The 15,097-nt window shown below is 55.1% G+C and overlaps 1 protein-coding gene across 1 annotated transcript in view; it reads right to left on the bottom strand.

The window, feature by feature from the left end:
- MROH2A (maestro heat like repeat family member 2A) overlaps positions 1 to 15,097 on the bottom strand; it is a 34,201-nt gene that overhangs the window by 5,177 nt on the left and 13,927 nt on the right. Inside the window, 13 exon segments of the mRNA XM_049712196.1 lie at positions 366 to 480; positions 915 to 1,052; positions 1,414 to 1,607; positions 1,679 to 1,838; positions 3,817 to 3,971; positions 4,383 to 4,535; positions 5,314 to 5,432; positions 5,947 to 6,067; positions 7,181 to 7,285; positions 9,981 to 10,076; positions 10,868 to 10,976; positions 12,878 to 12,979; positions 13,979 to 14,100. Coding sequence (XP_049568153.1) covers positions 366 to 480; positions 915 to 1,052; positions 1,414 to 1,607; positions 1,679 to 1,838; positions 3,817 to 3,971; positions 4,383 to 4,535; positions 5,314 to 5,432; positions 5,947 to 6,067; positions 7,181 to 7,285; positions 9,981 to 10,076; positions 10,868 to 10,976; positions 12,878 to 12,979; positions 13,979 to 14,100 — 1,689 coding nt within the window.

Raw genomic sequence — 15,097 nt, 5'->3', positions numbered from 1 at the left:
CCTGGTTCGCCGCTCAGAGACCTCGTGCAAGGCCTTCCCCAGGGAAGACCTCCTCTGGCCCCCGGGTGTTGCTGGCACTCACCACGTCACACATCCCTTGGCTGCCATGCTGGAGGGCACAGGCCGGGTCTCAGCCCTTCTTTCCCCACAGTGCCCGCCCCGAATTATCCACGTGATGAACGAATGAAGGAGTGAATGAGTGAACGAACACACAAATGACGGATGTTCGCCTGCCCACCCGCCCCTCCCCCCGACCCCTGACTCAGAGCCTGTGCGCCTGCCCTGAGATGAGCCCCCAGGACAGCGCCACCCTAACCCGCCCCGCCCCGCCCGCCCAGTCCTCGGCGCCGGCACCGCAGCCTCACCTCCACGCAGGCCGCCGTGCTGCTGATGCGATAGCTCAGGGCCTCCGAGGCCACGCCCCTGAGCACCAGCTCCGACAGCCTCTGCCGGTAGCCCTCGGCGTTCCGCACGCACAGCCTGCAGGGACAGCACCGCAGTGGGGACTTCTCAGCTCCTGCCGGGCACAGCTGCTCTGCAGCAGGGCGCCCAGGGGGCAGAGCTCCTAGGCCATGGGGTCACTGAAGTACTGACTCTCCATCTGCTTTTCATAAAAGGGCACCAGAATGAGGGCCACTCAGGAGAGCTCAGGACCCGGGAAGGAGCTCCCAGTCCTGCCATCCTGGCCCAGCTCAGAAGCCCCGTGTGGCCTCGGGCATCCCCACCCACCTCGGACCTCACTTTCTTGCCTTGGAGCAGGAAGGGCTGGAAGAAAAGATTCCCTCTGCCCTGCACCCTCCTGCCACCCAGAGCCTGGGATGCAGGTCAACGTGGCAACCCCCCGGAGCGAGGCATGCAGCCACGACCCAGACCTTCCATCAAGGACATGGAGCCCCGCGGAGCCGGGCGCCCACCTGGCCAGCAGGCTCACTCCCTGCAGGAATGTGGAGCTGCTCTCCAGGAGTGTCCACACGCCCTGCTCTTCCAGGGTGCGAGGCAGCGGCTCGCTGTTGAGTTTCCGGAACAAAAGCTGCATGGATTTGATCGTGATCCTGGAAGAAGGCAGGGCCCCATCAGGACGCGGCTACCCCGCCGGGAGCACCCACAGAACCTCAGACAGGTAAGCTCCGCACCCAGGTCTGTGAAGGGGCACCCGATATACGCAGGGCCTCGGTCAAGGGGCCAAGAGCAATCTTGTGAGACGGTGGTCTGCAAACTCCGAAAATCACACCATGCTGGACTCATGGGAAGGAAGATCGAAAGATCAGCTTCCAGAAAGTTCTCCCCACCAGGAGGGGAAGATGAGGGCCTCTGGGTGGAGGTGACGCTTGGAGTTCAGTGACTTCTAAGAGGCTGCGTCCAGCCCAGGCCCTCTGCCTTACACCCCACGCATGCCCCCACCCTCGAGAGCACCTCTGCAGGTTGATCTCCTCAGGGAGGGTCCCCGTGTGGACGAGTCTCCACATCTTCAGGACAGGCGACATGGCCTCCGGCCCCTGGCTGCTGCCGAGCTGCAGCAGGAGGGTGTAGATGAGGTCCGGGAAGAGGTCCAGGAGCTTGTCATCCTGGTCCATCTTCTCAATAAGAAGGTGGATGGTGCACAGGGTCTGCAGATAGAAGGGTGGGAGGCGTGAAGACTCCTACTGAGGCGCCAAGGAGGGCGCGCCCTGTGACTCACCATCAGAGTGTCCACTGCGGCCAGGTGCCAGATGTCAGCCTTGGAGGTGGCGTCGGCCCTGGGCGTGAACCTCGACTGCAGCCGACCCATCAGCACGTGTAGCATCATCCGGGCAAAGGGCAAGTTCTCAGCCACAGTCAGCCACACCTCCGTCAGGTGGCTAGCCAAAGACAGGGGACAAGGACTGTGGGTTTGGGGCCATGTGCCCTGGCAGGTCAGAGCCCCTGTGGACTCCCAGGCGGCCCCCTGAGTAGGGGCTGGACTCGGAAGACTGGATCTCAAGGAGGTGGAATGAGCCGCCAAAGAGTGCACAACCAGAAGCCTGGTCCCGACTCCACGCTCAGAGACATGCCTCCGCCCACGGTACTCCCGGGAAAGCCACAGCCCCTCTCTGGAGCCCCAGCTCTGCTGCTAGGTGACCCCGGGAGTCCCCACCGGGCCTGCTGTGTGATGACTTTGTGGACATGTCCGCTCATAGCCTCCCAGTGCCCAGGTGTGTCAGGCGGGCACCAGGCAGCTTGCCGGTGTGCCTCACTTACTCCTCCCAACACATGTATGTGGAAGGCGCCTTCATCTCCATTTCCATAGAAGAGGAAATGAGGCCCGCAGAGGTCAGACAACATGCCAGGCTACAGCTTGAAGCCGGCTTCCCGATCCCCAAGTCCAAGCCCACGGCCCTGCTGAGAAGGGAAGGGCTCCCGGCACAGCGATGCAATGAGCCTCTGTGCACAGGTACAGGCAGGTGGGGTCTGGTGGGCTCTGAAGGGCTAAAACCGTGAGTCCAGCAGGATCAACCTGCCTGTTTGAATCCACAAAACCAAATACACGAGTGCGGAGGTGAGTTTTGTTGAGGGGGGAAGGCGAGATGCAGCTGGGGCCCGGTGGCAGGAATTGCATGGAAGGGTGGGCACAACACGCTCATTCACAACACCTTCTCAGAAGGAAAACATAGGAGTGTAAGGAAACAAGAAAGTGGGAACTCAGTCCTGTAACTCAAGAAACAGCCACGCGAGCTTGAAGGAGGACCTGGGCTCCAGAAAGGAACGCAGCCCGGCCAGCACCTTGACTCGGGCTTGAGACCCTGAGCAAAGGCCCCAGCTCAGCTGAGCCCAGGCTCCTGACCACACAAACCAGGAGATGATAAATGGCTGTTAACAGTTTCAAGCTCCCAAGTTGGTGGCAATTTGTTACGCAGTGATAGCTAACCAATACAGTGAAAGCCAGCCAGCCAGAGGCCCCACTCAGCACTGCTATGAGAGGAGCTAACTCTCCTTACATCAAGCCACCTGCTGCACTGCCATCCTACCCGGACCCGGGGCAGGGCTGACCTTATGAGAAGCAGCTCCACGGCAGAGCCAGGCCTGCATTTCACACAGGGCAGCCCGGGAGATTCTGGATCCGACACCTGTGCTCGAAACTTTTTTCTCTGCTCACAGCATCTTCTGTGCCATCTGCCACGTCTCTCTCCACCAAGTCTCAAGGCTGCCCTTTGCTCCCTGGTCTCTGCTGCTCTGGGGACACCTGCCCACCCCTTTCTGGGCCCTCCTCAGGGAATTCCAGTTCCATCCCAGCACACTCACTCCCTAGACTGGTGAGATCCTACCAGCTGCCTGTGCGGTGCTGTGACAGAGACACAGCGACTGGGCACTGTTCATCAAAATGACGCAAGAAGGAGGGTGTGCACTGCTTTACTGTGAGGCCACCTGAGGGGCCTGAGGCTCTGTCATTTCATCCCTTGGGCACCTGGACTAGTCACTTCCCTCTCAGGGCCCCATTTGGAAAGGAGGAAAGACAGAGCGGAGCTTCTCCAGTGGTCTGCTCGGGCCTTGGGGCCCATGTCCTGTGGTCTATCCGGCCCGGAGCTCTGTCCTCCTCAGGGAGGAAAGGGCTGCAGAAGGGAGAGCCCAGAGCCGGGGACCAGGACATGTAAGACGCTATGGGATCCGAACTCCAGCTTGATAGGATGCAGCTGTAATGCTGAGGCTCCGGGTCCGAGGTTCCCAGAGGCTGCACCTCCCACGGAGAAGCAAGGAGAGGGTTTGACCCACCCCAGGGTCGGACGGGCCCCGGTCTTCTGGGACACGCCGGCGGCGGCGAGTCGGGCACAGTCTGGGTGACCCCACACCCAGGGCACCCACCTCTCCATGGGCAGGGGCTGCGGCAGGAGGGACGTGAGGACGGTCTCCTGGTGGTAGCGCGCCAGCAGAAGGATGCCCTCGATAAGGGGGTGTCGCACGTCCAGGTGATCCACTACCAGCAGGTGGACCAGGATGGCGCCCAGGATCTCCGCCACCTGGGAAGGGGTGGGGCATCACCGGGCAGCCCGGCCCTCATGGACCTCCTGCCCTCACCCCACCGCACACCCCTTCTCTTGCCCAAGCAGACGCTGGGTAGGTTAAACCTTCAGCACCCCTTCCAATGCATCCTCTGGTCCCTTCCAGGATTTTATCCAATTTGCAGGAGGGGCTGTGCTCCAGGAGAGCGAGCCTCGGGCCTCCAGCCCATCGTCTGCTTACTGACCGAGTCACCTTCAACATATTCTTTCTTGTTCTAGAACCCTACTTCCTCCTCCTCTTTACAACCATGGACTTGGGGGCGGGGCTGGAGAATCCTCAGCACACGAGGCCGGGCCCCTGCCCGGCCCTCTAGGTTGGGTGCACCAGGCAGCCGCAGGCCCCAGGTGACACGGCCACAGCTCTGTCACCGTGTCCTCCAGCTCCTTGGCCCGCATCTGGAGGAAGGTGCCTATCCAGGTGACGGAGGCCTTGTCATGCTGGAGGTTCATGGCCCCGAGGTTCTCATAGAGCTTCTGGACGAGCGAGGCCACCTCATCGCAGCTAAACTGCAAGCGCGCCACCTACAACCAGAGCAGGCTGTTCCCGGGGTCCGACAACCAAGCCCAAGGACTCCCCTGCCCGCCAGTCTCCGCTCTTCCGCTCCGTGTCACAGCCCCAGCCCAGCTGCATCCTCTCTCAAAGCGCTGCTCCAGCCTCCTCCCCGCCGCCCAGCCCCCCAGCCTCTCGCGTCTCAGTCACAGGCCTTCTTGGATGTCACTCAGCGTCAAGGCCACAGGGATGCATGCCAACGCCTCCCTTTCCTCGTCCCCTGCCCCCACCCCACTGAACTCCACGCAGGAAGCTCCTCCCCAGATCCTCGCTGTCTTCCCTCGGGGTATGCCCTGCGCCTCGCTGCCGACGCACAAGCCTCCCACTGCACAGAGCCCCCTCTGGCCCCTGAGGCAGAAGAGACCTCATCGCTCTGCAACCCTGAGAGTTTGGATGGCTCTGGACACTTTCAGTCACCACTGTGCCAGCAGCCTGCCCGTGTGCTGACACCTGCGGGCAGGGTCTCGTGTTCAATCCTTTGTGGAGCCCCCTCAGTGTAGCACATGCTAGGGACAACGAGAACAGAGCTGGGGTCCTTTAAGCACCTACCATATGCCACGCGCCACAGTAGGGATCTTAACACATCACAGGCCATTTAAATACATATGGCGTGAGGTGGACCAAGGGCCGTGGAAGCCATGACCCCCAGAAGAGGATGGGGGCTGAGCAGCCAGGCTGAGCAAGGTCCCAGCCCCCAGAGGTGGCCCAGGCCCCCAGAGACTATGGCCCACACAACCTTCCCCTCGTCACCTTGGCGATTCTGGAAGACGCGCCGAAAATCTTCTCCACGTCCGAGCCCTGCAGCTCCGCCTTACATTTCACAAGCTCCAACTCCTTGGAAGCACGCCAGGAGGGGCAGGTCTGTCTTGCTGGTGGGAATACAATTTCAGACACGATCGGTCAGGACAAAGGGTCCCCATCGTGGGGGCCTCCTGCGCCAGCCCTCGGGGCGCCCTGGTTCCACAGGCCTGGACTACCCTCCAGCATCCGGGCATCCTAACCCATCGCCTCGCCCCTCTGTGCACAGCTCAGGTGGGTGCTCTGCCAACTTCCAGCAGCCACCGCAGAGGTCAACTCTCCCCGTCTGAAGGTCTCCCCACTGCATCCCCCTCTGAGCTCATCGCTGGCCAGTTCTGCCGCATCCTTGGTATCTGTGAGCTGACCCTGTCCCACTGGGGCCCCTCAGTGCCCAGCACATGCCCTCAGTGAGTCGAGGTGACCCAAGGAGGCTCTCCTTCCAGAAGCTTCCATGGCTTCCCAGTGAGCTGTGAACCCCCTCCACCATCCCTGCTGGTCACACTTGTTTGTCTACACAGAGAGAACACACTCCCCTCCAGGACAGCCCCATAGCCGACACCCCTGGTGTCGGTGCCCTCTCCGTACCATGAAGATCCAGGAGGCTGGAAAGGGCTTCCATGGAGGCCGGGCGGATTCTGTGCGAGTCACAGGTGCATGGGGCGATGAGTCCAACCAGAGTGCCAAACTGCCCCAGGTGCAGAGGGATCTGAGGCACGGGAGACCTCAAGGCTCACATGCTCTGTCCAGCCGAGCACACCAAGGGCAGTGCGACCAGTGGCCAGAGAGGGTGAACCCTGCTCTGAAAGCACCCGTCTGGGAAGCCCGAGCTTCCATCCCCAGGTCCCACAGCTGGGCCCCGGGAGGCCGAGCAGCCAAGATCTGAGGCGTCTGCCCAGGACGCACCCTGTCAGGCCGGGGCCAGGTGCTATGTCTGGGCACCCGCCTCGCTCCTATAAATGAGCCCTGGCTTCAAATCTGGACTTCCCCGCTCACTAGCTGTGTGACGTGGGTAGGTTCTTAGCCTCGGGTCCTCTTGTTCCTTATCTTCAGAGATGATGACGGTGCCCCTTCTTTCAGGGAATGCCCTGAGAATTGCGACAGAGAATCCAGGTGGTGCACTCAGCACGGGACCTGGCCTCAAATGTCACTTAGCGCTAGTCTTGGCCCCAGCTTCGCTTTACTGGGCCTGGGTCCCAACTCAATGGTGCTCCAGGACTGGAGTCCTGCCCACCTTGCTCTCACTCTTCACCAGCCCCGAGATGCGAGTCCTGTCCCCACACCCCAGCTCCAGGACACCATCGTCCTCCTGCCAACGCCACCCCTGATGACCAGACGGTCAGAGTATGAGGCCAGCAAATGTAGGAAGAGAGGTCTCACGGAGCTGTGTCACGTGCTCGATCAGCAAAAAACCTTGTTGCTTTTCTAGATTAGTGGTATTTGTCAAGCTTTGTGAAATTTGTGATTTTGTAGTGATTTACTTTCTCATTCTAAGTAAATACTCACTTTCCTAAGCAGTATGGTATTCACAGTTGTGTACCCCTTTTCCTTACAGAGTCCTCACCCCGTGTGAACCTCAGGCCCCACAGAACCCGGAGCCACACCAAACCCGGCCCACCCTCTTCCTCAGTACCCCCAAGCCCCAGGGCCAGCATCTCCCAGGGTCTCTTTCGCCATTGCCAAGTGAGGCAGCCTCTTCCCAAGGGACTCTCCAGGGGGCAGAACTTGATTTCCAAAGTGTTTCCTCTTCTGGGATACAGACAGGCATTTCCCTGTGGGTGTCAGGGCGGCAGGCTGGGGGCTCGGGGGCTCCTGGACTCACGCAGACACCGACGCTTTGGACGTAGATGTGCATGAGATGGAGGTGGAGGTTGATCGCCTTCTCCCGCTCCCATTCTTTCTCCGACAAGATAAACTTTTCCAGGAGCTATGGGGAGAGCCCGGAACACAGAAGAGGACGTTAAAATCCTGAGGCCAGCCCTTTCCTGACCATCACTGCTCTCCTTGTCTTTCCCACTCAGAGTGTGACTTTCAAAGCTCTGGGAGGTTCCAGATACTTCTGATTTCTTAGCAGCCCACCCCCACTTCCCCGCCCCACTAGGGAGATGAGGCTGTGAGCAAAGAGAGAGCAGCCCCAGCATCCTCACCAAGAAGCTGCTTGGCTGATGTGTTTGGCTTTGTTCCAAATGTTTGTCTGGAGGTAAAAAGGCCAGGAGCACAGCCCACCCTGCACCCCAGGGCCTACATGTTCATGCATCTAATAACACAGCTTAACAAAACACAAAGCAAAAACTGATAGAACCGAAAGGAGAAATAAACAAATCCACAATGATAGAGACTTCAGTACATCTTTCTTGGTAACTGATGATCAAGAAGACGAAATCAGGGGCTTCCCTTGTGGTGCCAATGCAGGGGACACCGGTTTGAGTCCTGGTCCGGGAAGATCCCACATGCCGCGGGTCAACTAAGCCCATGCGCCACAACTACTGAGCCTGCGCTCTAGAGCCCGCAAGCCACAACTACTGAGCCCGCGTGCCACAACTACTGAAGCCCGCGCGCCTAGAGCCTGTGCTCCACAACAAAAGAAGCCACCACAATGAGAAGCCCGCACACCACAACGAAGAGTAGCCCCTGCTCACCGCAACTAGAGAAAGCCCGCGTGCAGCAATGAAGACCCAACGCAGCCAAAAATAATAAATTAATTAATTAAATAAATTTTTTTTTTAAAAAAAAGAAGACAAAATCAGAAAGGATATAGAAAACTTGGACAACACTGCCAGCCAACTTGGCCTAACCGATATTTAGGAACACACCACCCCAATGCAGCAGAATACTTTCCAAGTACACACAGAACATTCACCAATAGGCCATACCCGGGCAACAAAATAAGTCTCAGTCGATTTAAAAGAATTTGAATTATACAAAGTATGTCCTCAGACTGCAATGGAGTTAAATCAGGAATTAAAACCAAAAAGATCTCTGGAAAACTCTCCAATATTTAGAAATTTCTAGATAATCCATGAGTCAAAGGAGAAGTGAAAGAGAAATTGACATGCATTTTGAACTAAAATAAAATTAGAACACAACATATCAATATTTGTGGGGTATAGCAGCAAAGAACAAAGTTGGTGGGCTTATACTCTCTGCTCTTGATTCCACGACTTATTATATAATATTGTAGTAATCAAGACAGGATGACATTGGTATAAAGACAGACAAAAACATCAGTAGCGCAGAATAGGTGTCCAGAAATAGACCCATACATATATGGTCAACTGATTTTTGACAAAGATGCAAAGGTAATGCAATGGAGAAAAGACAGTCTTTCCAACAAATGGTGCTGAAACAACTGGTTATCCATATGCCAAAAAAAATTAAAGTAAAATAAACTTTGATCCATATTTAAAACCAACTCAAAATATATCACAGACGTAATTGTAAAACCTGAAAATACCAAGTTCTAGGAGAAAACTAGGAGAAAATCTTGGGTTAGGCAAAGATTTCTTAGACATGACACCAAAAGCATGATCCATAAAAGAAAAAAAATGATAAATTCGACTTCATCAAAATTAGAAACTTCTGCTCTTCAAAAGACACTGTGAAATTAACGAAAAGGCACGTCACAGACCAGGAGAAAATATCTGCAAATCATATAGATGATAAAGGGCTTGTTTCCAGAATATGTACAACCTCTGAAAAATCAATCATAAGAAAGCAAACAGTCTAATTTTTTAAAAAAAACCCACCCAGCACACTTCAAACATACCGAGATTATGAAGACAAAGACTGAGAAATTGTTCCAGACTGACGGAGAAAGACTAAAGACACATGACGATGAAATGTGATTCATAATCCAGAGTGGGTCCTGGGTCTGGGAGGAAATAACTGTAAAGGACATAATTGGGACAGTTAGTGAAATATGAATATAGAACGTAGATTAGAATATAGCATGGTATCATTGTTAAATTTCATGATTTTGAACATTGTGTTGTTATATGAGAACATTCTTGTTGTTGATGTCTACAGCTAACTCTCCATGATTCAAAATGGTGTGTGTGTGTGTGTGTGTGTGTGTGTAATGAGAAAAAAAAAGAGAGAGACAAAAAGAAAATGTCACAAAATATTAAGAATCATGGATCTGGGGACTTCCCCAGTGGTCCAGTGGCTAAGACTCCAAGGTCCCAGTGCAGGGGGCCCAGTCCGATCGCTGATCAGGGAACTAGATCCCACATGTCGCAACTAAGAGTTCACATGCTGCAACTAAAAAAAAAAAAAGAGCCCACATGCCGCAACTAAAGATCCCACATGCTGCAAGGAAGATCCCACACACGGCAGTGAAGATCCCACATGCCACAACTAAGACCCAACGCAGCCAAATAGATAGATAAATAAACAAATAAATATTAAAAATATTTAAGAATCGTGGATCTGGGTGAAAGGTATACAGGAGTTCTTTGTAGTATTCTCAAAACTTTTCAGCCAATTTGAAGTTTTATCTAAATAAAATTACCAAATCAATTTTTAATGCATACCCCTGTTTCCCACTGAGAGTCTGGCCCTCAGGCCAGTGTTCTGGGAGGGGTGGCCATCCCTGGCTCCTCGCCCTCTGCCAGGCAACTCACGTGCACCATCTCCTGCAGCCCCTTGGGGTCCAGCTGCCTCTGCACAAGGCCCTCCATCAGCTGCTCCAGGGCACACAGGGCGTTCACATACAGGGTCTGTGGCCAAGAGAGGGGAGAACTGGGCGGCAACGGGGGCTCACACAGCCACACACCAGGACTCTGTGCCGGTCCACACCAGGGAGTGTGAGATGGCCTGATAACCGCCCTTTGATTTCTGCTCAGATCGAGCTCTTTATACGTAGCTTCTCATGTGACGTATAAGACAACCTCAAGAGGAGCCCATTTTGCAAAGGAGGAAACCGAATTCCCAGAGCCCAGTTCTCCTGACCCCTCATCCAGGGCCAGGACCTTGAGACACAGATGGCTCCCTGTCCACAAAAGATTGTCCTGCTTTTCCACAGCCTTATTGGGAAGCAGCCATGCAGTCAGGGACTACATTTCCCAGGACCCCTTGCATGTAGGTGGAGCTATGTGACTGAGTTCTGGCCAATGGAAGGCAGGCAACACAGCTCATAAATCCTCCAGGCCCTCTCTCTCAAGCTGGCTATCCCTACCCACAGGGACCTTTGGAGCCATGCACTAGACACGGTGAGGCCTCTGTCAGCCCAGGTCTCTGAAGAACTGCACGAAGCAGCCCCCTCTCCACTGCTGCTGCCAACTGGACTTCACGTGAGTGACAAATACACTTTCATCTCGTAAAACCATGAAGATTTCGGAGTTTATCTGTTACAGCAGCTAGCATCACCTTACACTTACTGATAGAGCCTGCTGCACTTCGCTGCCTCTGGCCACTCACAGGTTCAGGATGGTAGGCTCTCGGCACTGCTCATGTTAACGTAAACTTCTAAGTCCTGACCCAGCAGATGAGGTGGCCCAGAGGGACCCACCTTAATGGACTCATCGTTCTCTCCTGGGGGCTGGAGAGAAATGACAGAGTGTAGACTAGTTTCCACCAGCTCACTGTTTTCCTCTGTGGAGTAGAAAGGCTTCAGTTTGCTAGGGAAAGAAGTGACAAGAGGAGTGGTCGGTGGAGAGGTGAGACCCTGCCACCCGCTGCCCAGTCTGGGGTGTAGAGGCATGTCACAGAATGAGGGAGAGGCCAGCTCCTCTGGTTGGGGGTTCAGGCAACCATCTCTCCCCAAGGGCCCCGGCTCCACCCACCGGTGGCCAGGGACTGTCTGTGACTGAGCAGGAGACTCAGGGGTCCAAGGCCACCTCTCTCCTTGTTGCCTGCTGTGAGCCTCCCCCTCTCCTATTCAGAACCATTCCATTGGTCCTCACTGAACCACAACCATAGGCTCTGCCTGCCAGGCTGGTCCCAGCCCGGGAGTTTTCAACTGTAATTCCTGGACCACCAGCAGCAGACCCTTGGAGCTTTTATTAGAAACGCAAATTCTACGGCTGCACCTACTGAATCAAAAACTCAGGAGTGGAGCCCAGCCACGTGTGTCTTCATAAACCTTCGGGGGCGGTAGCTAGCTGCTTCATGCACACGAGCTCATTCTCTCTTTCTGTCCCCTTCATAGATAGATCTCAAGCCTACGTGCACGTTAGACTCCTAGGAGGGCTTTTTAAGGGGCCCAGGTGCCATGCCTGGCTCCAGGAATCATTTAAAGGTCTGCAGTGGGGCAGGGTATCGGAATTGTCACAGGTTTCCCATTGGCTCTATTGTGCCTCCTATATTTCACCCTGCTGGGACCTCCAGCTCCTTCCCAAATCCAGTAATCTCTTTTAAGCCCAGGTCAAAAGTCAAAAGCCAACTCCCACGCTAAGCCCCTTGACAGCCCATCAGCTGAATCACATCTTGTTAGTAGCCCCCTTTTTGGTCTTAGATTTTTTCCTTTGTGGTTCACCTACAAATACTCAGCTCTGACCTATAATTCCTTGTGTATGCATTTCTTATCTCCAAGTCCCTAAACGGATGTATGTGAATTTTATTTAAAATCTGCCTAGGGCTTCCCTGGTGGTGCAGTGGTTAAGAATCCGCCTGCCAATGCAGGGGACAGGGGTGCGAGCTCTGGTCCGGGAAGATCCCACATGCCGCGGAGCAACTAAGCCCGTGCACCACAACTACTGAGCCTGCGCTCTAGAGCCCACAAGCCACAACTACTGAGACCACGTGCCACAACTACTGAAGCCCGCACACCTAGAGCTCATGCTCTGCAACAAGAGAAGCCCCCGCTCACCGCAACTAGAGGAAGCCTGTGCACAGCAACGAAGACCCAACACAGCCAAAAATAAATAAATAAAATAAAATCTGCCTATGTACACCCTTTTAAAGCGACACATAGTTCTGCTATGGGCCGAATATGAATATGAATACGAATCTGCCCCAATAGAAGAATTCCTAGCAACGACCCAGCCACCTCAAGTACTCATTTTACAAACGCCTGACTTCTTCCCACTCCCCCTGCCCCACCAGTGGATGGACAATTCCAGGAAGACAACCATCAGGCATTCTGTTACTTTGTATTAACTGTATCAATACCGTATCAACAAACAGACTTCTTGACGGAGCCCGCCCCGGCCTGAAGGATGCCATCTCCTGGCTGTGCTAGTCTGTGTCACTGTGTGATTTCTAGCTCAAAACATCCCCTGATGGACCAAAGGACAACCCACCCACCTGCCATTCACCTCCCAATCCAAGGAGAAGGGCCCAACTTGAAATACTGCTGAGAATTATTAAAAAAAAAAAAAAAAAGAGCAGGTGGAAGCAGACCCCCATCTCCTAGGAAGACCCACTCTGCCCCAGGAGCTGCCACCCAAGACTCCAGCTACAAAGGCAAAAAGGGAGGGCAAAGGAGGTACAACCTCCCCATAAAAGCACTGAGGGGTTGTCTCAGACTTTACCTCCACCCCAGAGAGGCACTTGGGGCCTGGTTAGGGGCCCAGCTCACCTCAAGTACGAGAGGGCATCCATGGCCATGGTCCACACTGGAGAAACCAGTCTGTCAGTTGGTTCTGCCTTGATGATCACCTGCCCAGACAGCAGGGCAGTGAGCCGTCAAGCCACCCAGAGTCCCAGGATGGGCAAGAGAGGGGCTTGGGCCAACAGTGACCACGATGGCAGCCGCACTCCCAGGGTTAGAGCCAGGAGGACCTGACGTTGTATGACGGGCTCTAACACCCCATATCGCTTCCATTCTTTTTACCATCAGTTGGTCTTTGACATTTTAGGGGAGGCAGCAAAGTCTCGTGGAAGGAGTGGGGCGAAGATGGGCCGACGCTTCTCACTCAGGTCTGGCATTTACTGGCTGTGTGCCCTTGGGCAGATCACGTCCCCCGCCTGAGTCCTGATGTGTAAAATGAGGACTTGGGGGCCTGGTTCACAGGGCTGGGCCAGGCTGGCGTGAAATTACACGTGCGTGTAGCGCTCAGCCCCGAGCAGGTATGTTTGTTTCCTTCTCAGCGCCTCCTGTTCTACCCGCATCTCTCTTCCGTCCAGGCTGCTTCCAATGCAGCTGGAGCGATTTCCAGGGACCAAGACATTGCAAGGGAGTGGGGAGGCCTGGGGACGAGGGACAGTGGTCGCCCCACAGTCTCATCGGCCCCTGCCACCGCCTCTTGCCTTTGGACAGTTGACACTTTCTAGATCTTAACAAAGTTCTGTGCAATAATAGCTTTGTCCTGCTTACAGCAGAGCCCTGTCCCCTGGTCCCGCCTATGGAGAAACCTCAGGGCTGAGCCCGTGGGCCTCTGTCTCCCAGCCCTGAACCAGCCACCTCGGTGGCAAATCAGGGCCCAAGAGGGGAAGGGTCTTCAGCTCTGGCTTCCGGAATGTTTCCTGGCCGTGAAACCCTTTATCGGACATACGCATGTCATACCCAGAACTCCTTCAGTTGGATCAAAGCAGAACTGAGACGGGGGGGCTTCAGAGACCCCTGCCTGCCGCCTTGTGCCTCAGATGCTCTCAGGACCTCTGACCAGGGGGAAGCCGGTCAGCAGAGTGAGAACCCCCAAACCGCCCAGGATGGAGGAAGCCCCCCAACCCAGCTTACCATGATAATGCAGTAAGGGTCGCCTTTGGGGCAAATTGGAAGTCCTCCAGGTCCTTGATGGTCTTGACGGCGTCGGTGACCTGCACCACACTCTTCATGAAGGCCATTTTGAGGCGGATGTCCTGTGCCCAGACCATGACGAGGGACAGGCTGTGAGGGAGCCCCGAAGACCCCAAGCCCCAGCCTGCGCCCCCAGACCCTGCAGCCGCATAGGATGCTCCTTCCCCAGGCCAAAGAAGAGGCGGTGCCAGGAGCGCTCTGAGAGATGGCTAGCCCCATTCTGCCTTTCAGCCACCTGGCGGAGATGTGGGCCAGGTGCTGGACAGGGCACAGCCCTCCAGTGCCCCCCAGCAGGTGCTGCCTGCCCGAACCCCTCCACGCTGTGCCTGAGGACAGCAAGGCCGGTCAGGGGACACCTTCACTGACCAGGGGCTCTGAGCCCTGTGCGTCACCACAGAGGCAGAATAAGTTACGGACATCAAATCGTTTTTGCTTTTAAGGCAGGAATGAACCCTGAGGACATTATGTTAAGTGAAATTAGCCAGTCACAAAAGGATGAACACTGTGTGATTCCAGTTATACCAGATACCTGGGGTGTCAAATTTATAGAGACAGGAAGCAGAAGGGGGGGGCAGGGGCTGGGGAGGCGGAATGGGGAGCTGGTGTTAGGGGGACAGAGTTTCAGTTTAAGAAGACGAAGAGTGCTGGAGATGAATGGTGGTGATAGTTGCACAACAGTTTGAACGTGCCTAACACCAGTGAACTGCATGCTTAAAAATGGTTATGATGGCAAATTTCACGTGATGTGTACTTTACCACAGTTTTCAAAACAATAATAATAAAGTCATTTCTCCTTTATTCTCTGTGTTTTCTCCTCCTTGCCTTTCCAAGAAAGTAGCCAGTCCCTTTGCATCTCTGAAGACAAGCCCATTCTTGTCCCTTATGAAAGGGCTTGGGTCAGGTGTCAGGGTGGAGGGCAGAGGTGAGGGAGGGAGTGCGAGGGGCTGGGAAGAGTGGGGGGGCTTGTCTTCAGGGACCCACAAGCATCCCACCCAGCGCTCGCGGGAGGGCTGCTCCCCACTCCCACTGCAGCAGAGAACAGCACAGATTGGGGCGATA

The sequence above is a fragment of the Orcinus orca genome, chromosome 7, assembly GCF_937001465.1.
Source record: "Orcinus orca chromosome 7, mOrcOrc1.1, whole genome shotgun sequence".
NCBI lineage: Eukaryota > Metazoa > Chordata > Mammalia > Artiodactyla > Delphinidae > Orcinus > Orcinus orca.
The sequence above is the reverse complement of the archived record's forward strand: the minus strand, read 5'-3'. Positions and strand labels throughout refer to the sequence as shown.